Raw genomic sequence first — 27,667 nt, 5'->3', positions numbered from 1 at the left:
TGACCCTTTTTAGCCGCAAGTACTCTTTGACCCGACTTTATGAAAATTTAAATTGTTTGACCCTTTTCCAAAATTATGTGCGACTTTGGCCCCTGTTCTGAAATTTTTTTACGAATTGTTATCAGAACCACGCTAGTAAAAAATAGGTCCTCCTATATGTACGACAAAATGCATCACTTAAAACTTTCAATGAAAATGCAACTCTTCTTGCAGCAACTAGATTTATGTGTATGCTTTCAACCCTGTTTTGTGCAAAGCTTTTACCGCTATTTTCTTTTTAGATTCAACAGATTTATTAGTTTACTAGTAAAGAAAAGCAAAAATAATATGGTGACCCTTTTTTCGTCAATGACCCCTTTTTGCGACTTTCTGAAAATTCTCGACGGCAACACTGCCTGGGCCACACTGGAGAAGTGAAACTTACGTTACATATCCAGTTTGTCTCATAACCAATATACATACGTATGTACTAGGTGTTTTTTTTCAGCCATACGGGAAAAACGCATAATTTGTCCCAAAAACACGGAATATAAAAAAATTTAACGGGACAATTGAGAAATAAAGGACTTGCTTTAATAACTCAAATATGAACCATATAAATATTAACAATGATCCATTTTAATAAAAAAATGTTCAAATTAGTCATAAGCTTATGATAAATTTCGTTTATTTCAGGACAAAACTTTTTTATTTGTACAAAAATATGTATGTACATAGACATGTAATTGACGAAATGATAAAAACACGGTAAGGGGTACAGTTGCGGTCCAAATAATATCAGCAAAATTCATAATGATGCTGTTGGCAAGTTATCTTTATTTATTTATTGTTAATAATTTTCATTTAAAATTTGTGTCAATCTATATCACATACCACATAAATAAAAGTTTCAAAGCTTGCACAAGGCTCACAAGAACTAATAAAACTTAAAAATATGTTCATCAAAATTTCTTTAATTAGATTTCCTAGAAAGATTTCCACTATGTGGTTTTATAGCCCATTCAATTTTAGTATAATAAAGAGCAAGTTTCAAGTCACTAAAACCACTGATTTATTAGATTTTTTTGTGGAGGGTGTTGTGCATTTTCTTCTACCATATAAAAGACAGTTTTGTTCATGCGTTATATGGAAGAAAAGCCGCAATACCCTCTACAAAAAAAAAAAAACTAAAAAATCATCGGTAATTTTTAGCTATATTTCTCTTACATAGTTGCATGCAATAATGCTTGCTAATGACCTGATAGCCGCGTTAAAACATGATCATGTTGAGTAGAAGTTTACATGTTGAAATAAATAATGAAATTGTCGAAAATTCGGGAAAAATCTTGTCCGACGGAATATTTCAAATTTAATGCGAAATGCGGAACTTTCCGGCAAATACGGAACATTTGGCAACACAAATAAAGACGTAACACGGCAAAAACAATAAAGACGTAATTATAATGCTGCCACCCGCTAGGATTTTTCTCAATCAAAAAAATATACCGCTATTTTTTTATTTTGAAACCAAGAAATATTTACGGAGTGCTCATAGCGCTTAAAGTTTTGCATGTAGTTATTTTATATGGGGAAAAACAACTTTTCGTAGAAGTAGTATAAAATTATTGAAAATCAATATTTTTCGATCGGAAAACTGTGGTTCTCTTCAGGAGACTTCCAGTATTAATATCCAATAGTTTGTTTAACCATTTTGTAATATTAAAGATTTTTTATTTGGAAAACGAAAACTTTGAGCGCTGTGAGCACTCCGTAAATATTTTTTGATTTCAAAATAAAAAATAAGACTATATTTGTTTAGGATTTTTATTTTGTTACTAAAGTTTTATGGTATTCAAGTAAAAAAGTATGGGTCCACCTGTGAAAAAATAAAAATGAAATATTCCGACGAATTGATAACCTTTCCCTTTTTGTGAAGTCGGTTACAAAAAAAAAAAAAAAACAAGCAAGTAATTTTTAAGCACAAAACAAAACAGGCTTCAAATCTCATATACAAATTTAGGAGTACCGTTAATTTTTTCATGATCCAATGATTGGATCTAAACTAGATTAGTACCTCTGAGACACTACCTTTACGATGCAAAAAGAATTTTCGAAATAGGTTAACGTTGTCCAAAGTTATTCGGTAACATACATAAAATAAAAATAAAAATATTCCGACGAATTTATAACCTCCTCCTTTTTTTGAAGTCAGCTAAAAACTAATTATCGCTTGTCCTAAATACTTTAATACAAACTCGTGTAGTTTTCAAGTTGCGGATAATAATTTCACGTTTTTTAAACGCGCCACTAAATTTCATTGCTCCTCGAAGCTGGCGCTTGTTCAAACACTATAAATATACAAGCGATAACCAGCAAGACATTGAAGTTACTCTATTTGCATACATTAATTCGCAAACATGTTAATGTTTAGCAAAATCATTGGAGCTCTACTTCTGTTAGCAGGTATTGTGCTCACTGTGTATTTGCATTTGATTGGTTCTTTTCGCCTCATAAATTAATTTTCTTGCAGCCTTGCTGAGATCCGGAGAATGCAGACCTCAGCTCGGGGGACTTTGGGACACGGTAACTGGGACAGTGAATGGTCTGGTAGGTGGCTTTCTTGGTGGCTTGAATGGTGGACTGCCTAGTGGCTTGCTTGGAAGCTCGCCTAGTGGCTCGCCTAGTGGCTTGCTTGGAGGCTCGCCTAGTAGCTTGCTTGGAAGCTCGCCTGGTGGCTTGGTTGGAAACGTCTAAATATGAATGTCTTATTCCTATATGTAAATAGTAAAAACTCGGTTAAGATACATGTGTTTCGTGATCCAATTATTGCTAAGAAACCTCGCGAGGCTAAATGCCACCTACGTCGTGTGCTTCTATTTACATAGGGGCGATGATCCTAGGTGTTGTAGTGAGGGCTTCCCAGTGGCACATAATTTGCTATGCTGTTTCCTGTTCTTCGTTGCACTACCTACACTGCTCAGAGTTAACAACTTCTATGTTTTACAGGTGTTTCATTACCCTACTGTGCCAGTAAAAAAAAACTTTAACAGTTCTTAGTGCATGCCTAGTGCGCCGAAGGAGCCCTTCGTTTCTCATTGTCCATATATCCGGAATGAATCACTTGGCCTGCCTGTTACCTTACGTATTTATTCAGTAATGTTGCGATTCGTTTTTCATCCCGACATATTAGCTCCGCCATATGGAGCTCCATGGCAGGCCAGTTAAGTGGCCTAGGCCACTGAAACTCTGTGCAGCCGCTTTTCTGGCAAGAGTATCTGCCTCTTTATTTCCCACTGTGTCTCGGTACCCGAATGAGGTATACAAGGTTCCTGGGGCGATAAGTATGAAAATCTGAAGGCTGTCCCACACCAGTTTTGAGGTGACCTCGTGACCTTTAAGTGTGAGGAGCGCACCGCAGCTCTCGAGGTGATTCTTGATATCCCCCACTTGTCCTCTACATTGTACCCTGAGATGAGCTTTGCTGTAAACGGAGGACCCTCTTTCTTGATTACAACCCGTAGTACCCGCACCAATGATGCGCAGGCCAGTTGTTCTAGGTTACTGAGCTTGGTCTGAGTGGACTTCACTTCAGCCTTTTTTCCACCAGAAAGGTGCAGCATAAAATAGAACGGGTATATAGATGGCATCATACATCCAACTTTTCTCTTTTGACCTGAAGCCCCAGATTCGTCCCACTAGTTTCCGGCAGGTCGAGATAGAGGGGCCTTTTCAAAAGTTTTCTCTAGGTTGCGAATTCCATGAGAGCTTGTCATCAAGTATAACTCCTGCTTGAAAAAATGGTTTTAGTAATTTGTGCCTTTTCTTTTTCCTGGATAAAATGACTATGCAGGTCTTCTTGGGGTTTACGTTTAACCCATGGTTACTGCATCAATAGGCGATTATATTCTGAGAATAGTGTCTGCAAACTTACCTCTAATTAGAAAGGCAATGTCATCCGCATAACCCTGAACATCGAAACCATTTTCACGAAGAAGGCAAAGTAGTTCATCTGCTACGATGGACCACAGCAGAAGGGAGATTCATCCCCCTGCGGCCAATATTTCTTAGCTAAGTATATGACTTAAAAATGCTTCCTATCCAGCGGAACGTGGTGTCATCAAATCCTTTGGGCCGGACGCAGTTGTCGATTTAAGAGTGTTCCGCGTTATTGAAAGCGGCCTCCACGTCCAAGACACATCCCCCCTCCACCTCTTTGTCCTACAAAGACCTCTAAATGCTCTTTTTTAGATTCTGAAGAGAGTGGAATATATGCGTATTGATTGGGAAGGGTTCCGGTAAGGAAACCGTTGTGCCTGTTTTCGATTCTGTCCGTTCCTTTTAGTAGAAAGGGCGTAAGACTAATGGGTCTGACTTTGGTTGGTCTGGTGGTTTTCTCCCCACCTTTGAGCGGTCCGTCACTTCCTGCTTTCGCAGGGAACGGACCCACACGCAAACCATGCTCTGAAAAAGTTTTTCCAAATTATTGTTGCTTTTCCACAATAAATGTTTTTATTATTTCAAACGGCCTCAAGCTCAATAAAAATTGTTGAATATAGTTTTTACATAACCATAAATTTATGCCAGGCTTTTAAATTACTTCAATTTAATACTTAAAATTCAAATTTAAAAATTCACAACCTTTTAATTTACCTAAAATTTGTGTAAATTTATTAACTAATTTATTTTATTTTAATTATGTAAAAAATATGTTCAGTATTTCCCTTTTATAGTTTTTACATTACTAGAAATTTATGTCCGGCTTTTAAATTACTGCAACTTAGTACTTAATACTAAAATTAAAAAAAATGCAACCTTTTAATTGGCCTAAAATTTGTTTACTTGTAAATTAAAAATTTATGCATTTCAATATTTCATGTGAAATTGGTAGATAATAATAAAGAATACATTTGTTTGTCAAAGAATTGAAGGAAAGTTCAGTGGTATGAGAGGTGGCTATGGGCCAATTACTTACTAAATACTACGTATGGAAAGAAAATAAATGAATCCATAGGAAATAAACGAATTTAAAAAATGTATGGATTATTCCATGAGTTTTTACTGCTACTTATTTAAAATTTACGGCTTAATCAATCAGTAGTCAATACACCAAATTAACGTAATATACATAGAAGAAGCAATAGTCAAGGCTGTTTCCTATACCAACACCAATAGGCTCACACAATGCAGAATAAGTTGGAAAATAAGCTTCGAGTAATAGCTTAAGCGATTACACCTCGCTCATCCCCTCGTCTCTCAAGTATACCAAGGGTACGGGACTACTCGGGAGACTACGTCTAAATAGGGCGGATAGTGGTGATGGTAGATAGCCAGTACGACTTTGTGGAATTGCCAGTCGAAGTGCAATCGACTTTTCCTGTTTTTTTAAGGCGGCCTTCTCGAGTCTTCAGCTCTTACAGATCCACAGTTCACCAGTTCGGGCGACTTTTGATCGCACTGTCAGCTGCTGGTGTGAGTTTAAACACCACACAAACGATATTGCTTCTAGTATTTAATTAATTTATGTCGGTCTTCCGTTGTCTCACCTCAGATGTAGTCTTCGTAGCATTAGTGGAAGTGGTTTCACCTCGTCATCGTACCAGATATGCTGATATCTTCAAGAATTTCTATCACCGCCCTCCGCGCAAATCGTCCTAACACTGGGAACATCACAACTACTTAGCCACAGATTTGGATCTGGAACACATCAGCCCCACCTCGCTCAAGATGAATAAGGATGCCGCCTTAGGGTACTACAGGCTTATTTCTAGGACATTCATCTTCCAGCCACGCCAGTTTGACGTTTTTGCCTACTGTGGTTAAGAAATTCTTCTTCTTCATATAGTAATCCGACATTTTGATCCATGACCGCTGGTATTGGACGACTACATAGATCTTGCTGAATACTTTTTCGAAGCCATAGGCATAGCCTTCTAGCACTCAGCCAAGGGCCGAAGAACTCCACAATAAGCAGTATCAACGCTTGCCGATACGGTTCGTCGATCCTGTCTAGACTTGCAACTTTAAAGTAGGGTGCGGATAGCTGCGGGTCACAGTAACGGATAATATTATCGATCCCTTCTGGTGCGGAGGGTTCTGAGAGGAGTCACAGGCGCAGAGCGGCATCTAGCTTGACATGCCTCCAAACCTCTACGACCAGAGAAACTGATGCCTTATACGTAGACGCTGACCGCTGGCCTTAGCGCATACAACTTTTTTGTTTATGCCGTGATATTAGTCGGCAACATCACATTTTGGAGGTGGGCCAGAGCTTTCTCTGACTAAGTTCAAAGATGCAGAGGGGATGGCTGTAGCCACACACGTTCCCCTCCCCCTATGGTCTTCATAATACCTCTTTGATCCACTTGAGCGTTTTAGCATGTTTTTCAACTTGCTGGGATACATTGTGACCGCCATAGTGTTTCAAATTGTTCTAAGGCCCTGAATGGCTTTCCCATTTGCTGGTACTGGCGATTTCGTCTAGCACCCTCATATGCTCAATTTACACTGTGCTTGTGGGGTAGTGTATTTGGTGGGTTTCTTTAACGTGGTTTTCCCGGTAGGCCTACTCCATGACTTATCCAAGTCCTGTTTAACTAAATAATATTGCACAAAATAAAAATAGTGCCACCAAATATTTTTTGAGATATAGCTAAACTAAGGTTTTTAACAGATATTTTCCAAACGGGTTAGTAGTTTAGGAGCTAATCATTGATTCATCGACAATTTTGCATAATAAAAAAAATAAAAAAGGTACTTTCGGCAAAAATATCAACATGAACCTGTTAACTTCTAGTACTTCAAAGATATGATCTTTCATTAATGCAATAGGGCCCTGCTTATCTAAATTTAATAATACTTGTGGAAGTTATGAGCACTTACGTAGAGATACTTATAAAAAGTTTCTATAAAATTTTATGATTTGCATATTATGGAGTACACACCTTTTATTACAATTTTGAAAATTAAGAAAAAAGTGTTATAACAACTTTTATAGAAAATTGTATGATCTACAATTTCGTCTCACATATTTTTATGATAAACCTTACCATATTACTGAAAAATGCAAAAAATTAATTTATGTGACCTTTAACCGTGAATGCATTTTTGGCAGATGTGGGATCCATGGGGACTTTTGACATTCCATTCATAATAGCGTTCGCAAAATTCGTACCAATGAATTATTGTAAGCCTACCCCTATTTTTATGCCCGAGCGCACTTGTGCACAGGGATATATTAACTTTGTTTACATAACGGTTGTTTGTAACAGCCAAAACGAATCAAGAAAGATATAGACAAATGTACACATAAATGATCAGAATGAAAAGAAAAATCGATTAAGCGGTGACTGTCTGTCCGTCCGTCCGTCCGCCCATGTACACGATAACTCGAGCAAAAATTGAGATATCTCAACGAAATTTGGTATGTAGGTTTCCGTTTATCCAAGGTAGGTTGGTATTGAAATGGGCGAAATCGGACGCCCGTGTAACCACGCCCACTTCACATATAACGGTAATTTTCAGAAATACGAAAACTGCGATATTTTCGTAACTACAGAAGATTATTCACTCAAAATTGATGTTTAAACTAAATTTTAGACGAAAAATAAGAATATTATTAATTCTTGAAAAATGGGCGTAGCCACGTAACCGCTGCACCAATTGCTTCCCAGCTTGGCACAGTTGTTGGCCTTGGTACAGCACACCAAATGGCGAAATTTTTTAAAATCGGACATTAACCACGCACACATCCCATATAACAGTAATTTAGAGAAATAAAAAATACTCGATAAATCAGTAAGTATCAAAGCTAATTTCTTCAAAATTGATGCTTGCAACAACTCTTTACCAAGAAATACGTTTATGATACAATTTTGGAAAATGGGCGTGGCCTACTTATGATCACATATATGTATCTAGGTAACCGTTCAACCAATTTTTACCAAACTCAGTACGGTTATTGTGTTTGCCACATAAAAGCAAAACGTTGAAAATTATTAAAATCGTACTAAAATTACGTCGCTTTTCATATAACGGTATATTTCAGAAATGCTTGAAACTTCCATATTTCGAAATTTAAGGCGCTAATTAACTCAAAATGGATACACCCCGGTTTACCATGTAGCGGTAGCTTTCGGAAAGGTGAAAAACATATATTTAATACTTGCGCCGGGTAGTTATGTGCGGCTCCGCCGGAACTTAGACTTTCTTACTTGTTTGAGCTAACTTGACTGGGCTAAAAGTATTCAAATGGCATGGGAAATTGTTGCCGAAGAAAGATTAAACAAACTTTTTTCTAACAGTTTCCAAACTTATTTATTACCATAGAGGATGAAAATTTTTTGAATTTGCTTTCAAATTTCTATGTAGAAAGTTTGAAACTTGCGTTTATATTATTTTTGTTGAAGAATGTCGTTTTTGTTTGGAAATTACCCTTTTATGAAAAAAATTCAAACGTTAACCTTTAACTGTGGACAAGGGGTCTGACAGACGTTCCGTGCTTTTAAATTTCTGAGAATTGCGCTATTCTCTCTTAGCATGCCGCCGAGCATTCTGCTAGCTTCAAATTTAGTTTCCAAACGACCGTCCCTGAAGGAAGTTTCGTTGTTCGGTGTATATTAGGCAAGTTATATCTATGCAAAGTTCTGACGGAGTCTGTGAGACCCCACGTCCACGTTTATCATACGAGTAACATTTACATAGAATTTAAATTGGTTTTAGATTATTTCATTTATAATGGAAGAAGATATTATACCAAGTTCGTCTGGCGTAAAAACAATGCCGGGAAAAAAGTATGATCCGCCGCCAAGAAAAACACGTTTCGAGGAAACCATAAACCAAATGTTATTGGAATCGGATTTACCAAGTGGTAAGAAAGAAGACATGCTATATGTAGAGGAAGGTTAGTTAAATCGGAGCCATGAGAGCGATGGGCAGAGCGACGCGTATGAAATGAGGGACGAAGTGATTGAGCATGAAAGCTCGAGCTGCAGTTCTCATAATGGGCCACTTTCGGAGCTAACGGAAACAAATTATTATTACGGTAACAACCGATACAAGTGGTCTAAAAAGCCACCGTCCCGTCGGGTACGAACACCTCAACACAACATATGAACAGTAAGACGGCATATATGTACATACGTACATGTGTAGCATGCAATAAGCCAATATGTCTGCAATGTTCGAAGCCGCTCTGTACGGAATGCCAATAATTTTGGTTATTGTTGTTAACGTTGTTGTTGTTGTTGTTGTAGCTGTATACAAATTCCCCAAAGAGTCTGGGGAGTGATACTGGAGTAACAGTCCTTGGCCAGATGTACGCACATACATACATTTGGGGCGTTCCGGTTACGTAGACCCGACCGTCGTGGTAAGATTGACCAGTTGTCGATATTTTTTTTCTTTTGGTTTATAAAATTATTTTTATTATTTTTTTAATTTGTTATTATTAGACTTTAAAAGCATCCACACACCTCTGCGATTCTGTCGCAACGAATCCGCACCGTTTTTGATGCTACAGACGTTACTGTTTCGAAAACGCAAGTACGCACACATCTGTGCGATTTTATCGCAGCAAAAACTGTCAATTTATAGAAAAACAAAAAGTATTTTTTAACAAAAATAAAATTCTTAACTTTCTACATCAAATATGTTTTGTTTTCTTACGTTTAATTTTGTTTTAATATTGTAAAATCCTTCTATGGAACTTTTTCGTTCTCAAAACGCGGCAGTCTGCGATTTCGGCACGACCAAAAGATGAACTGTGAGTGGGGTGTTCCTCATTTAAAACTATGGTCGGAATTGTTGTAATTTTTGTCGGAACAGATTCGCACCGACAGAATCGCGTATGTGTGTGGATACTTTAAGAGAAAAGTGGATATTTTTTTTTATTTTACTTTGCGAAGTATAAAAATATTAATATCTCATGTCGAAAAAGACCGAAAAAGCTATGTCTGTTAATTTTGATAATATTTTTTAGCTTTTTAAAATAAAAATTAATTACTTAAACATTACATATTTTTATTTAAGAACCATTTATCACCCTCGTAGTCTTTGTTTATCAATTTTAATAGGAATTTCTATCAATTCGTGTCCGCAGATCTAGGAAAATATAAATATGTACTTCCAGTTTTTGAGTTACCAAACCAATATATCCAGTTTTCGCTTTTAAGACCACACAAATAAGTCAAACATTCCGCAATTAACGTGCGAAAGATGCACACGGGGCGCTGATAATAGCGATTAATGGAAAAAAGACCATCTACTTATTGTCATTTTACGTACAAACGTGTTAGCATGTGTCAATGAGATTAAATTACTTCGAATGAGCACGCAGTGGCAAGAATGTATGTGGATCAGGCATGGGCAGTGTTGGCAGAACTCCATATGCATGCGCAAAACTTTTGCACTTGTTTATGGAGTTCTGCCTGCGCTTTCCATCACTGATGTAGATATATATGAATACACACAAGTATGTACTAACATTCATGCTATGATAGAGACTATTGTGGAGACTGGTATTTAGATGAGCCATGAGTATACATAACGATAACTGTTACCTATAATCGGAATAGGAAAACGCATAAACTTTATACTCAGATAGTGACCCCCAAAACAGCTAACCAAAAATAATTTAAAAGTGACCGAAGCGAATAAGCGCAGTTTAGTTAAATTAATATCTAACGAACGAGCGCAAGACAAAAGTTGGGGTTCAGTGAGAGATTAGAAGTTAATACCAAAGCAAATTAACGCCAAAGTCACAGCAGATAGCAAGGTAGCGAAAATTTTATTTATAAAGGCACTTGGCCTCCATTGAAAATTGCCATAAAAATGGCTGCAAATGTGGCAGTAACTATAGCATACGGTAAATGAATGTTCTAGAATTTTCTAAACAAAAAAGTACCTGTCCGAAGATGTATCTTGATGTTTATTTCCAGTTTTATTGCAAGGCTGCTTCGCTCAGGAGGCTAAAGTTACGCTTCTCTCCACAACACTCTCATCAATAACATCGTCTGTAACAGTCGACACCTCCCTTATATCAGCAGCTGTTGGTATGAGACCTACATTGCCACTAGAAACTACGACAATTACCCCTACTCTCTCATCAGCAACGTTGGTATCAGCTTTAGCAATTCCGAACTTTTCAACTGTATCGAGTGAGATATTCCGACCAGTTACTCCACACTCATCTTCGCAAATTATTACTGGATCTCCGTTCACTGTAGATACGCATAAAACGTTTACTTTATTTACGGAACCTTCGCCATTACCATCAGTAGCGGCACCGTTTGAGTCAACAACTGCTTCTCGAACTCTTCCTATACTTTCCCCATTAGACATACTTCCACTGGCGCCAGTTTTAATAACTCGAAGTTCGGCATCTTCCGCAGCGCCAAAACCAGTTCACCAACAATCGCTAATGCACTCTGGCTCACGAGTACCGCAAGCATCTCCTCTGCCGCCAAAAGTAGTCGAAGCTACTTTTCAAATATCTTCGACATCTTCTGAACCACCTGCAGCGGATACTGGCACAGTGAGCGTGCCATCCATGGCGCCTTCTACAACAGTTCCTGCATCAATCGTGCTCACTTCAGGCTTATCTCCATCGGTAACAACTGATTTGGCTTCAACAATGCCTTCTTCTTCGCTTCTGGCAGCTTCTCCTTCATCTTCTCAACTGTTAAAGCTTGTCACGACGAATTCGCTTCCAACTAAGTTTGTTCCGTCATCCACGGCAACAACCGAGTCTACTCCAGCACCACTGAGCCTTTCTGAAACGGCCAAAAAGCTACCACGATTTGCTGGTTTAGATTTGAGCCCTTCATCTAGTGATTGTTCGACTACAAAACCAGTCGAGATTTTATCAACCAACACTTTTTCATCGCCCTCAACTAAATCCACTGGTCTACTAACTTCTGGACGTTCTATTGTATCTACGATTGGTGTTACAGTGAGTCCACTAGAGGTAAATTCAGCAAATCAGCCTCTTCCATCAGCCGCAAATACTTCTTTAGAAAATGGGCTTATAACTTCGTCAGCAACCTCGAGTACGCTTATTTCACTGCCTACTGCAATAACAACTTTGGCAGCTTAACCTTTTATACGACTCCACCAACTCCTGCTTCCTTAACTGGAATAATTTCAAATACTTCGACGCTTCCACTTGCGATCATCCATCCACTAACCAACCTGAACTAACCAAGCAGCCCGAAAATTTATCTTCATCTTCCTTACCTTCTATAATAACCACATTATTAATGCCTAGAATACTGGATAACTTATCTGTAACTACCACGGACAAGCCAAGGAAGTTACGAAAATATCCCAAGTTTAGATTTAAGGTATATCGTTTTCGTACTATAACAAATAAATTAGTAAAAGATATGTTGAAAAGGTCTGCTAAAGCTACCATAACACCTTCGGACTCCAACACTACATCAGTGCTTACAACTCCGGTGTCCTCGGCGTCTACTTACGCATCTTTACCGACAGCTACTGGCCTACCGCCTAATGACAAAGTAGCTGTCATTTCTTCAAACGGTTTCATAGAGCCTATACCAGGAATGCCACTAGATGGCGGAAACTTCTTTAATTATCTTACTAATTCACTGGTTGAGCATCGTAAGTTAACTTGATTATTTGGATATTTAGGTTTCGTTTTGTATTTTTATATTAATAAAATCATGTGTTTGAAAAAAATATCGAGTTTGATTACGGAACAAAAAAAAACATAAATCAATAATTCAGTCTCACAGCCGCACTCAGAAACGTTCATTAAATTAACTCTAACGGGCACTTAACTAATGATCTTTAAATCAGTTAATTATTGTTTTGCTCACAGAGTTAAAAATTATGAAGAGAAAAATTTAAGTTTGGCCCCAGTTGCGGCCCTATTTTGGTGGCATCACTCACTTTTTTCGTTCAGTTTGAAACCAATAAAATAAAAATAAGTATTTAAATATATATAGTTTTGCGCCGCACTGCCTCAAGAATGGTTGAGTGAGCCGAGCACTGACATGCCATTCGAGAGATCCGAGTTCGATCCTCGGCAACGTTTTTTTTTCTTTTTTTATTAAATTTTTTCTTTTCATTTTTACGTTTTATTGCTCGAAAAAAATAAATATTTTTTTATTTCATTTAATTTTTAGAAATTACTAAAAGACAAACAAAACCACTAACTCGCCAATTCTGGCGTCTGTCTTTCAACTCACTACAGTCTTTCGAAAGACAAAAGTCTTTATAGTCCGGCAATTATCTTAAAAGCTCTTTTCTGTATTTCGAATGACTAATTAAAAGATCTGCTAAAGAGGAGGATAGCGCTATTTTATTTGTCGTTTAGCAATAGGTTTTCTAAAAACTAAACGAAATAAAAAAAATATTTTTTTAAACAACAAAAATTGAAAATTTGAGAAAACTAAGTAAAATAAGAAAAAAATTAATTAATAGAGTTTCTAAACATTAAATAAAATAAAAAAATATTTATTTTTTAAGCAACAAAACGTAAAAATGAAAAAAATTCCATAAATAAGAAAAAAAATCCGTTTCCGAGGATCGAACTCGGATCTCTCGAATGGTACAAAAGTTCGCTGTCAGACATATGTACCTACATTAAGAACAAAAAATATTCCGATGAATGGAAGACTGTGTAAAAAAGTTTTGAATTCTTTTACTAAACCAGACATAGGTTATGCTGACTCTATGTGGCTTTGTAAAGAGAACAAAGGTCCATGACGAGACCAAAAAAATTACGACAAAATAATTGGCTAACACCTGGTATCAGGAGCTGAGTTGAAAAACATAGCAGTTTTCTTGGCAAACTGGAACTGCGCTCTCTTTCAGCAGCTGCTGCCTGCTACAAGGGTAAGTGTTGCAGCTTACTAAGGCCTGGACGCTCTCGGAGGATTTGCTTCACAGTCTTCTTATATGTATGTCCTGCATTTCCTGCACTACTTTTCATGACTCCGACCTAACTTCTCTACTCTACTACTCTGTTTGTACTTCAACTTTCATTTTAATAGATAAAAAAGAAACTTTTGTGAAATTTCTGTAATATGCTTTTCACATAGTATTACATGAATCTCTGCATATAAGACTACTATACTACGTATGTAAGTTAAAGTTTGGTGCCAAATACTGCCGCACCTACGCTAATTTTGAGCCCATCTGTTTGCCAGCCTCATACCCTTGCCTTTTGCCTTGAACCATATACAAAAAAAAATCTTTTCTGACTACTTTCAGCTTAATGAATGTAAAAAATTTTTTCCACTTACGTGGTCTACCGCAGAGATTGCCATTTTCTACTGCAGCCACGGCACACTTAATAATTGGTTCGCGAATAGTGACTCAACCTCCAACAATGAATTCACAACTCAAAATATTCATATACTTACATACTCTCCCAGTAACTCTTCGATTCTGCAAGCGTAATTAGTTTTCTGTACTCACCCTATAAAATCCTTCTCAATCATCCACCAATTGGCATCTAAATTACAACTGTCAATTGCTTTCTTTCAATAAATGCTATTGCGCACTAATGACGTTAATGTCAATATTGACATTGCAAACATCATACGCGCCCCGAGCTTTGACATCAGCGCGACACTTGCAAACGCGTTGCAACACAAACGTTGGATAATCGAAATGGCCAATTAAGACAAAAGCAACAAAAAAGGGGAAGAAACGCAAAATCGAAGCGTAAATTGAGCAACCAGTAGAATTTTTGGCTGCCACTTAAGGATTTGATATAATTTTCGCAACCATAAAAATGCAATGACGTGTTGCAAAGGGGCAAACAAGTAGTCTGTAGTGGATGTATGAATGACAGGAAGAGTACCAGGGTATTTGTGTAGATACAGGGGGTTTCAGCAGGGTTTCATTTCACAAAAGTGTCAGTCAAAGTTGATTTAAAATTAGTTTTGGCTAAAAAAAAAATACTCAAGCAGAAATTTTGTTCAAATCAGCTCTAAACCAAGAGGATGAAGGTATTTATTATAAACATATTATTGGGAATATTTTAATACTTTTCGTTGCCAGGAAAAAGCTTCCATTGTAGAGAATTCCTTTCCAATTTGAACGGAGCTTAAGGTTGTGCTCAATGACAATCTACCAAGAAGTCATTGGGCGCTATGTTCCATATTCGTTCCCAAAGGTTTATAAGTATAGACTTGTTATCCGTGGGTAATCGAATAGTATATGAGGCTTCCTTAGTTAGGCCACAACACCTGCAGAACGGGATCTATAAATCTCTTTGACATATGCCATTTAGCTGAATCTTGAAAGTCATCCTTACTTTTTCTTCGTGAGAGTATCAGAACTTTCGTAGCCATCAAAGCCCTCGTGCATGGAGTTCACCATTCTACGGTTTCCAACTTTATCCAGTCACTTTTCCAACTGCGACCTCTTTATATGAGTCCAAGGTTATTAATACTATCTGGCTGTTCCGCATAATGTTAACAGTGACACCATTAGGTCTTCTATGAAGACGTTCGCGGGCATTGATTTCAATTACAAAAATTTCCACATTTAATATATTAACATACACACTTAGTTGGGTGTGTGCCCATTGGTATAGTTTTCTAAAACCTGTGTCTAAATACGGTGACCCGAGTATACTAGAAAATTTGCTCAATTTTGGACTTACAATATCACGCTGAAGAATTCAAATCAGTTCGTTTATGAAGGGTTTCAGTTTTTCACACAGTATTGCCTTATGAGTACTTAACATAAAAAGGTTTATCCTGCGAGAATTGGCGCATACAAAATGGCATCCTCCTTCTTGTGGATTAGACAAAATGCACTTATAATCCAATCCACAGGCATGTACGTATTATACCAAATCGTGTGTTCAACCCTTCGCCGCCAGCTCAGCCTGTTATCTCCTAGTCTTGGTGGGGAGAGGCATACAAGCATTACGTCTAATATATAGGTTTAGGTTCTGCTTTATTGAATGCGCCACCGGTGTTTCCATTCAGATGTATTCTGATGGTACTTTACACGATTTACATCTTCAACTCAGTAGGAACTAGACCGGCCGTATAACTATTCGCTTGTTGCCTTATTTTCGCCCGCATTACTGCCTGCCAACGGCACCCACGTGCGGCTGTCCCTCATTTATTTATTTGGAAAAGATATATCTTCACTTTCCTCTTCTATTAGTGCCGTAGCACTGTTGCTCGCTAGCTATTGGCTGCAGGTTGGCTTTGTATGCTGCGTATTTATCTTCTCCGCCTCGTTTCTGAGCTGCTATGCAGCGATATGAACAGGCTGGGAGATCGAATCACACTGATCATTTATATTCGAGCGTTGAGGAGTTGCTTGCTTTAGAAGAATTGAGAGTCGGTTTTTACAGACTGCTGCTCTTGGCGTCGAATATTCGTTGCCTTGGTTCTTCATTGCGTCAATACCCATGCGGTCCCTAGCTGCAACAAGCTAAAGATCCGAGTCGATAATGGCTCCTCGGATGGAAATCACGTTACACTGAAAATAAATACTGCGTAAGTATAACGAAAACTTGCGTACCTCTTACGAAATTTTTCGTCATTTTGAGCAACGAAAGTTTTCATTAATTATACAAAACCATTTTCGTACATTCTACGAAAATATGAGACATCAGATCTTGAGTATTCTTTACGAATGCGTTCGTACTATTTACTAAAGATTTTCGTTTTATTTATTTTTATTTTTTTTTTTACGAAATTTTTGCAAAATGTACAAAATAATTCGCATATTTAACGAAATTTTTTTCGTAAACCTGCGGTTGTTGCGCCACACTGCAAAAACATAGTGCGAGTTATAACAAAACACTTTCATTCTATTCTTATGGCAAATTTTAAGCATTTTTGTTTAACAAAATGTTTTGAAAAAGAAAACGCTTAACATTAATGATCAAAATAAAATGAAAGTGTTGTGTTATCATTTGAGCTATGACTTTTATAGTCTGTGGGTAGGCGTATACTTTCCATCTGCAAATAAAAAATGAAAATTTGCAAACTTGTTTAGAATATCCAAAAACCTGTATATGACAGCTAAATTTTATTTGTAAAATACGGCTATTGAGAGATAAATGCGCTATTCATACGCCCGTAATTTTATGGTGCATTTTCGTTACAAAAAAAAAAAAGAAAAAAAGGCCGTTGGTTCTCTTTTACACTGGAGTGCAATTCATACAGTTTAGATTTAAATAAATATTCATTATTTTTAATTTGTATTCCGATTGGAGGCCGCTGTGGTGTAATGGTTAACAGTGCGCTCTACCATTCGGCATGGCGTGGGTTTGAGTCCAGTTTCCGACCAACATCAAAAAAACAATGACTATTATCAAAATAAAATTGAAAAAATCAATGAGTTTATCAAGGACCTAATTTCTGGTTCCGAATAAGAAAACGAAATCAGGCTCAATCTACGCATTACACAATTACATTACTAGCACGTAATTTATTCCAATTACAATATGAAATTCCTTGTAATGGAATTAAAAAAAAACAATTCCATTTGAAATTACTTCAAGGCATTGAGAAAGTAATCGCTTTCTTTGCTGAGAACTGAAGGAGTTGATTCCTTATTACAATTACTGAAGAATGTAATTGTAATTGTAATGTAATTGAATTTACCCAGCTCTGCTTACAGCAGCGAACAGATAATTTCGCAATGAGACGCGGTACGTAAAAATATGATGAAATATTAAATTGCCGGAAATTTAGTATTTTGTACGAAAATATTCGTATATTGTACGAATTTAGAAAACATGTATCTGCATTAGTACTATGTACGAAAGTATTTAACAAATAAAACGAATACAGAATTGTAGATTTCGTATATTTTAAAACCACACGTAAATATTAAAAATGCCTTCGTACAATATACAAAATTATTGGTACAGAGATTTGTTCGGTAATTTACGCATGTGTTTTGTAAAATAAACGAAAGTTTTCATCAATTGTACTTAAAAAATGCCTTACGAAACTCCTTTCGTTATATTTACGAAGGGTTCGTAAAATCCTTTTTCGTTATGAAAAATGTGTTCATATAATGAACGGAAGTTTAGTGCATTGTAGAAAACCAAAACTAAGAAAGTTTTTCATAGCATTTTTACGAAATTTTATTTCCAGTGTAAGAACGGCTTCAAACCGGTTCTCGGTCATTTTGCAGCTGTTTCGATATGATGTTCGCTACATGCTCACATCTCTTGCAGCTGTGAATTCGGTTAGTCTCTGTCCGATTGTTGTCGCCAGGCATGACTATAACATCGCGGCCACTTCCGGGGCCGTTTAATTCCTGTTTGATCTCAACATTTATCTCTTATGTCGTTGTATGGTTTATTTGGGTCGTCGACGTTCATAGAAGTTGTCAACCGAGACATTTGGTAGTCCTTTCACTGGAAATTATAGTTGGTTATCAAGTTTAGCCACAGCCTCTACCGACTCACCCTGTAAATGCAGTCACCACCCTAACACCCCAACACCCCTAATTTGTTGCGCCAGCTAATGTCAAAGTTATTGAACGACATTAAGTATTTTCCATCAAAGTGGTGTCAGACAGTGCCGTGAGGGGACGAATGAACGGAAAATTGAATTGAAAGTACTTAAGAAATGCGTAAAAGTAATTAAAATCACAGCAAGCGAAATATTGTCAATGCTGCATTTTCTGGTGTGTTTTTGTGCATGTTTCTTATGTCACATTGGGAAATGAATGAATTCATGTGAGCTTGTATGCACATTAGGGTGGTCCGAAAACATTAAAGTCGGAATTGTAATGCTCTCACCCCCTTGGGTTGTTATTTATCGAAAAAAGTATACCCCTTTTTTTAATTAGAAATCTAAAAAATATTTAGAGGTCACTCAAAGCTCAAAGTTTACCATGTAATTTTATATGGGAAAAATACAATTTTTCGTAGAAATGGTATAGAATTCTTGAAAATCAATATTTTTCGATCGGAAAACTCTAATTCTCTTCGATAGACTTTCAATAATAATACCCAATAGCTATTTAACCATTTTTTAATATTAACGAATTTTTATTGGTAGTCCCATTGCTTTTTTCGGGGTTTTTTGTGGGTTTTTGGCGGACCTATAAATTATAGTTGCGATAAAAACATGGTTAAATAAACAACGTATTATTATTGGGAATAATAATAATAATATAATAGATTGGCGCTTACACATATGTTAGTGTTTGGCCGAGCTTCTCCTCCAACTTGTGGCGTGCGCCTTGATGTTGTCACACAAAGCGGAGGGACCTTCAGTTTTACGCCGACTCCGAACGGCGATTGTATTTTTATGAGAAGCTGTTTTTCATGGCAGAAATACACTCGGAGGTTTGCCATTGCCTGCCGAGGGACGACCGCTGTTAAGAAAAAACCTTTTTCTATATTTTTTGCGTTGTTGCTTTGGCCAGGGCCAAGGGTTGGGAATCTCCTGCAGATAAACAGAGCTTTCTGGTAGAAAAATATTGATTTTTAACTATTCTATACCATTTCTACGAAAAGTTGTTTTTTCCCCATATAAAATACAGGGACAATTTTGGGCGCTTTGAGCGACCTGTAAATCTTTTTTGATTTCAAAAAAAAAAACAGGGGTATATTTTTACGGTATAGAACAATCCTAGGGGGTGAGCATAAAAATTCCAACTGGACCACCCTAATGTACATACATGTGTTTATATGTACCACTTGTATAAATGTATGCACATTTGCAAGCAGAATAGTGTTGACTCGGATGTCGATATTTGCAAACATTTTTGCTTGCATGCGTGTACATTAGGGTGGTCCAAAAAGTAAAGTTGGAATTTTAATGCTCTTCACCTAGGATCGTTCTATACTGAAGAAATACCCCTGTTGTGTTTTTTTTAATCAAAACCTATTTAGGGTTCGCTCTAAATGACTAAAAATTACGGCTGATTTTTTAGATTTTTTTTTGTCCCATTTGGTTCCATAGAAAACCACATCTTCTAGAAAAAAAAGTCTAAAAAATCAATGGCAATTTTTTTATTTTGTTCTTTATTTTATTAGAATTCAATACTCTACAAAACAGCATACAGAAGCTTTCTATGAAATCAAATTAAAAGAAGCTCGACATTTTTACGAAAGTTTGTTGATTTTTTTTAATTTTGCACAAATTTCCACGGGTTTTGTTAAAGAATTAAATATATTTTTGTAAAAAAAAAACAAAATTAAATAACAAAAAAAAAGATTGAATAATAATATGTTAAAACGTGTCAAAATATGGTGCGGCTATAACTTTTTCGACCACTATATGTATTTTATATAGAAAATAATAATTTTTCGTAGAAATGATATAGATTTTGAAAATCAATATTTTTTGATCGGAAAATTCTGTTTCTCTTCAGGAGACTTCCAATATCTAATAATACCCAATTGAAGGTCCAACAATGATTTAATATTAACTAAATCGTATGGGTCCACCAAAAAATGCAATGCACATGCCTTTTTTTGGACCCCCCTAATGCACATATGTACATATATATTTATGTACTAAAGTGGCTGCATAAAACAATATGTCGTCGGCGCATGCTGTTTGACAGTTCATTGACATTGCATTGGCACGCGTTGACGCGCATAACGCAAGCACCAAAGCAACAATAATAACAACAGCAACTACCAGATTTGTTGAATGAACAACCAAAACTACAATAATACGAAAGAAAAAAAAGCGAAAAAAATTCTAGGTTTTTGTTAAGTGCGTTTTTATTGAAAACTTCGTCTGATTGCTTTTGCATAGTTTTTCTTCATGTGCATACGAGTAATTTGCTTTCATATCACCTGTGCTGTTTACCTTTTCGCTTGGCTGTTTGCGTTCTGATTTCTGTGGAATTTTTTTTTTGTAACGATTAAAATTTTTTGCATTCTTGTCTGTTCAATATTTACAAACTTTACATTTTCATATTTATACATATGTATGTATGATGTGTGAATGTACACATTTACGTATGAACATATCCCTGCAGGAAATGTATCTAACTATAAGCAAACTTTAAGCTGATTAGGAAGGTGCTAAAAGTCACTTTTTCATGCCTATTACGGTATCGGACGGATGCCATCCGCACGGATCTAATCAGATTCGCACTGTCGGAATAAGCGTGTGCGAAGGATTAGATTCGTGCGAATGGTATCTGTCGGAACGGAATAGGTCTGTTTCCGAGGGATCCCATTCTCATCGGATATCGTAATAGGCATGATTATCTGTATATTTTCTTTGACGAAAGCTAACTATATTTCTACGGCGATGACCGCGAAGTAGTCAAGGGTGGTTACCTCTGCATTAGATGTAGTCAAGGGTGGTTACCTCTGAATTTGATGTAACTAACTTGTAACTACATACTTTTGGACATAAAATATCAATATAAAAAACAAAATTATTACTTTTATATTTTTTTTTATTTATTTTATTAAATTTAGTATTTGTTTTCATATTCTGCTGTAAGTGGTCCCATATTCGAACTCCATCAGCATAACTTCGATCTTCCTTTTATTTGTCCTCAATTCGAAAAAGTATTTGCGAAGTGCAGGATATTTAAATAGAAACGCGTTTAAAGAAAACAATCTCCTTCATTGCTCCTGCATTACTTGTCAAGTTAGCTTTCTGTACCTAACTACAAATTATATATTTTATTGAAATCCCGCAAAAAAGCTAACTACAACTGGGTTGTTTTTTTGTCAATTGATAACTTTTTTCTGCAGGGATGCTTTTATGGACATACATACATACGTATCTACATAGTTATGTATGTGTATAGAAACTTACAAACTTTTCGCTGTTATCACAGTTGTTCCATTTGTTTATTTGTCTCTTTGCACTTTTTGTTTTTAACTAAATATTGACCGAGTATCTACTATCTACTTTAAATTTTTGGTTTTTGCTGTTATCAGTTTTCATAAAAACACTACAAGTTCATCAGCGTGCAACTACCTATGTAAGTACTTTTCGCACGTTTCGATTCGTACGAAAACAAGAATACGCCCCAATATAAAGAAGTATTTCAAAATTGAGCGATTCACAACGGTGTCGTAAGTGTCGTATTGTTGTATGTCGTAAACTTTAAAAGCTTAAATAAATGTTTAGAGAACTTTAAACGTCAACGAACTATTTTTTAGCACTACAAAAAATCATAATATGACTTTGTTGGTACTTTGCAAACTCCCTTCCCTTAATATATTTCTTAGGCATTTAAAGTTTACGACATGCAACGATACGACACTTACGAAACCATTGTGAATACCCCAAATTTAAGTTTTGTGGGAAAACGCAATCAAAGTTTAATCACCCCTTTTAGACTTTAAACAACACAATTTTAGCTGCTGGAAAGTGCTAGTTTTAATGAAATTTTCTTTTTTCAAGCCTACTAGGAATTTTATTTTCTTCGAGCAGTTCATTTGCATTTGATCTCGACCGAGACAAATTTTTGTATTCTTGCTTTTGAATAGAGAAAACTTGATTCATTACCTTTCTAACAGGGTTCGTATTTGCACACACATGCGCAGCACATCCTAACATTTTACGCTCACACACGTGTGCTGTGCATATAAAAAATTAAAAACTTGCTCACATCACATGTGTGTGCTGTTTGGTAAAAAGCACGGGCACATGTGTGTACTTTATTTTTATTAATATAAAGCACACGCACATGTGTGTGCTTTGCGTAGAGAAACTTATACACTTCGATTTCTATCTCAAATCTTAAAATAATTTTTTAATATGTTTTCTGTCATATAAAAAACAAACAACACCTCACTTGTTATTGAATTGTCTTTCAAAAAATAACGTTTAATAAACAAATTCTTTTAAAAATATATTATGTGCATGTGCATGGGCTGAAATTTGTACAAAAATCGGCTCACACACATGTGCATGTGCTTAATTACAAACAGCACACACTTTTCTGTGAGCAGAGTTTGTTTTCTACTTATGCACACACATGTGTATGAGCAGTGAGTACAAGTTGAATGTGTTTCTGGCGTGTGTGTGAGCAGAGCATGTGTGTGCAAATACGAACCCTGCTTTCTAATGGTATCTCATTTTTGTAAATAGAGCAAGAAATATTGAACTTAAAACGGAATTTTTTTGCCTCAACTTGACGCTTTTATCGATATTTGCCGCTCCTATATTAAAAAAAAAAATAATTTTTAAGCCCATTTATGATCAGTTTATAATTGCTTCCTATGTATAAGGAAATTCTAAATATCAATTTTGTAGTTTGCTAAATATTTCAGTTTGACCAATACGTAAAAAGCTTCGGCTATCTTATACCGTGCCTTGTGCTAAATTTCAATAATCCATCTTCAATAGTTTTTGAATTACAGAATTAAAAGCATCTGGATGGGCCAAATCTTACACTGTGCGGCGCACAGTGGGGCAATAAACTTGCTGTGGACTAAACAATGTTGAGAGCCCAAACCGATTTCAAGTTTCTTTTTTTTTAACAAGAGATAATTAAATTTCTCTCACATTAGAATTTGTATGTGGTGTGGGAAATTCAGTTTGTATGAGATGTGCCACGCCCCCTTTTTGGCGTTGATATTATATATCTCTATACTAAGTTGCAACACTCTACAATGAATACTTCCACAGATATTTTGTGTGAAAACTTCAGTTTGTATGGGCGGTGCTACGCCCCTTGATATATCGAAATTATTTTTCCTCTATTATCATCCCTTGAGGATCTAGAGTCGATGCCCAAAATTTCAGAAATATCGGTACAGCTGTTCTCGAGTTTTTCGAACAGAAAAAACGGCTTTCAAAATTATATATCAGTATATATTAGTATAGATAACAAATAAAAAAAATTTATTCAATTAATGCTATCCTATGAAAAATGTTTATGAATATTTTTTTAATAATTGCAAGCATTTGAAATTGATTCAAAATATTTTACAAAAAAAAATTGGAAGCATTTAAACGTAAAAATTCTTTTTCCTTCATTTTTCAACATAAATAAATAAAAACGTAGAGCTTTTTTAAAAAATCGCCACGGATAGATCGACGCGGAATTTTATTATCTCTTATTAAAAAGAAGAAACTTGAAATCGGTTCATTTTTGGGCTTCCAAAATTGATTTGTCAACAGCAACCTTTTTTGCCCCACTGTGCGGCGTTCGCTAAGCACACATTTGTCCAGCAACAGAATAAAAGTAGTCAAGGCAACTTACGCTTGCTCTGTTTTCTAAGGGTTCGTGTGAAACTGTCTTTAGAAAACTGTAAAATTTTTTAGAATTTTTAGAAAAAAAAAATTGGAAAAAATAGTATCCTGTAAAACACAGCTACTTCTCACCAAGGAAATCATCTGAGTTTTTTGATTTTCCATGCAAAATTTCTAATGAAACGCCTCCCAACGCCTTGCGCACACGTCAAAAATGAACAAATATTTGAGATTTTGACAACCTTTTCCACTTATTTTACATTCAAAATTCTGTGAAAATTTCAACAACCATGTGGGTGTAAACCGAGTTGATATGTATGTGGCAGCAGCAACAGCTGCCTCGGTGTGTGCTGCCACATGAGTTGTGCCGCAACATAAATAAGGCGGCATTTAATTGAGTCTGACGTGTCGAACACAAACACACACGTCCAAAGGCGCACTCCCACACACACTCGCGCCGTAGGGGGAAAAAAAAATGTGCAAACACGCTCAAAGTGCTGCAACAAAAACTAAAAACGTTAAGCCTCAATGTGAGTTAAAGTTATTTGCAGCACGTTGCTGGGAAAAGTGCGAAAGTGAAATGTGGCAGTCGATGGACGCGAAGGGCATGCAGACGTGTGTGTGTGTGGCAGACGGTCGTTGTTGGAGGCATGCGTCATGCGGGTGTTGCAAGTTTAATGTGCGCACCGGGATTATTTGTGGATCAAGCACACACAGACTGCCAAAAAACTGTAAATGTGCGTGAGTGTGTGTGTGTGTGGTGAAATGGTGGCTCATACAGTTTCCTGTATTAATTGCTTAGCGTCGCTGTGATATCTTCATCAGCGTCTGCTGCCGCTTTAGGTGCGGCAATATGCAAAAGTACTTAGACAAAGGTGTTTGTTCCTACTCTCGGTTGCACACAGTTTTGATAAGCAAATTAATGTATGCAGTCTGCCTTTAGGCGCGCTCACCACGTTTGGCATCCTTCGCAATGTAACGCAATGCATGCTACAGCACACGGCCACAGCTCTTGCACTTTATTGAGTGTTTTACAGAGTAAATTTTGTGGCTTGTAAAAGTGAAAACTTTTCACGTTTTATCCGTAAAATTTTGTAATGAGCAGAAATTTGTAAATGCCCAAAAGCAGACTTTTTAACTATTTATGACACAGAAGTTATTTTTAATCGCTACACCGAGGACATACTAGTTGGATATACTTTTGAAAGGTAATTAGCAGTGTGCCAAAGGATTGGAACTTTTCAAATGAATGTTTGACTTAAACCACCTCTATCGTCTTGTGTTCATATGAGATTTCAAATAACTGCTTTCTTACTTCCAAATATAATATGTATTGCGATATAGGCTATAAAATCCTTGGGAGTTACAGGAAGATACAACTTTTGTGGGGAGCGCGTGGGCAATGAAATATTCAGATGGATGAAAGTCCGACCAAAGAAAATTTGAAGGCGTTGTGTGAAGTTTACTTATTATTTGGACTTAAATTCACATAGCTTTTAAATACATTTGTTTCCTCGACTACATGAAGCCACCTTAAACGCATCTGTCCAAACTTCAGAGCCGTTTCGCGACAACTACTTTGGGGAGGTCATCCGCGGATTACATGCTTGTCGCTTCGTTGATTAATTTTTATTTGAGCATATTACCGTATGTGGATCCTTGAGGAACATTACCGGAAGCCTTGTGCTGAATTATTATGGCCCAGGAACCTTATAATTCTATCGAGATATATGTCTCGACGCTATTCTTCATAAAATGCTGGAGTAGAACCGCAACTTTGATGTGCAATCTAATGATGTGACCGTCCAATAAATAAGCTGCTGAGTGCAAAAGATGAAAATTAATTGAAACCACAGTTAGTAGATTGCATTACATTTTTTCTGGTTGTTATAGCACTATCGTACCCCAACCATGCAGTGATCGGTGAAGCAGTTAGGAGTTTCCATCGTCGGTGTCGTCTATTGCCGTTTCGACTGGGTCGGACCAAGCGGGGAAGGCTGTTTGGCAAGTAGGCTTAATTTTTGTAAATTGAAAATAAAAATTATGTCCGCAATGTCCGTCCCAGCATCAAAGTTACAGTCTTATTTACTTCCGTTATTTTGAGCGCTTATGATTATCTAAAAATCTTTGCAACTCCAAACTTGAATACATACCTTATACGTTGCTGATATGGCTGCACTCATCCGTTTTTTTAGTCATCATCTAGTGGTAAAATTTGATTAAACCACTCAAAAGAGCTGATTTCATATTAATGACAGAAGCATTGCCCTCTGTCCCTCAGTAAAGCTCTGGATTTATAGGTTATGATTCGGGTTAAGTTGAAAGCAATTAGATTGAAAGTAAATCTCACTTGCTAAAAACTTAGCTTCGGACATTCCGAAATTTTTGGACGTAATATGCTCTTCTGCTTCAAAAACAAGTTTTATACCAGAATTTTCAAAAGGGGATCGAATGTGAAATCTAAATTCCAACCCTAAGTTCGGCGCTGCCTTGTACAGATGGCTCAAAATTGAGCAAAAGGTCAGTAGCAGCATTTACCCGGAAGAGCTTTTAATGAACCCCATCACATTTGTAACGTTTTCGAGACTGAATTTACTGCTCTAAAAGTTTTTTTTTAAGAATTCTAAGATCATTTATAGTGGCTGCGATTAGATCTCCGCAATGTTAAAGCATACTCGTAGCCTTAAAGATGGCTCTTGGATCTAGGGAAATTCTCGCGGAAACAGTTGCGTCAAATAGCGGAGTAAGAATTGTGGACCACTTTGATATCCCTAGGAGTTGCCCACAATCGAACTTAAGGAGGAAAAGTGAATTTGGCCCGCTTGGTATTGTTACTCGCCACAGACTAATAGGAAGGCATGGCATGCGAATGGAATATGGAAACAGTTGGTGTCGCAACCACTGGGATGATGGCTTGTGAGTGCTGAGCGTTATTTTCTAGACTATTTCACCATAGCAGAGAGTCGGTTTTAGAAAAAATATTTTCTTTCAGAATCGTGCTGACCTTGACTCTATAGACATCGATGTTATTCTACGTTTCATTACACTGTGAGACAAATGGTAGGGGTCAGTGATCGGGAAGGGTTCAAACTACCGGGGATAGTTATATCGGTAAAAAAGAAGTTATACGTGTCCCGGCTTTTCGCTGGGTCACGTCTAGGAATCGATATATATCGATTTGAAGTTAGTAACTATCATATAGGGGAAATTGTCACCTTTGGTGGTCTTTTTTTTGACATAACTCGAGAACCACTAGTCCGATTTTGCTCAAACAAATTTAAAAAAATTAAAAATTACAATTCCTTTAATCTGTTCATATAACGTTTTTCTATATAATCAACAGTTTTGCCGGTAAAATTAAATGTATGAAGAAAAAAAAAAAAAATATTAAATTTTTTTATTTTTTAAATTCATAAAAAATCCAAAACTTAAAAAAAGGCAAGTCGTATTACTTTCACGCAAAGTCACATAACCTTTAAGCAAAATGAGACATAGATCATGAAAATCGATGGACGCGTTTCGCTTTTATTCACAATTAAGTG

The 27,667-nt window shown here is 36.5% G+C and overlaps 1 protein-coding gene across 1 annotated transcript; it reads left to right on the top strand.

Moving 5' to 3' along the window:
* The first annotated feature begins 8,712 nt into the window (after nucleotides 1-8,712).
* LOC108373654 (uncharacterized serine-rich protein C215.13-like) lies at nucleotides 8,713-12,611 on the top strand. The gene is made up of 3 exons (XM_017629579.1): nucleotides 8,713-8,878; nucleotides 11,313-11,941; nucleotides 12,066-12,611. Exons 1-3 carry the CDS (start codon nucleotides 8,713-8,715, stop codon nucleotides 12,609-12,611), a joined length of 1,341 nt encoding a protein of 446 aa, XP_017485068.1.
* Nucleotides 12,612-27,667: the final 15,056 nt, after the last annotated feature.

This window comes from Rhagoletis zephyria, unplaced genomic scaffold (assembly GCF_001687245.7).
Source record: "Rhagoletis zephyria isolate East Lansing unplaced genomic scaffold, Rhagoletis_zephyria_1.1 Rzeph_scaffold_00083, whole genome shotgun sequence".
Classification (NCBI taxonomy): domain Eukaryota; kingdom Metazoa; phylum Arthropoda; class Insecta; order Diptera; family Tephritidae; genus Rhagoletis; species Rhagoletis zephyria.
Note: the sequence above shows the minus strand (reverse complement) of the source record. Positions and strands in the feature narration are given on the sequence as shown.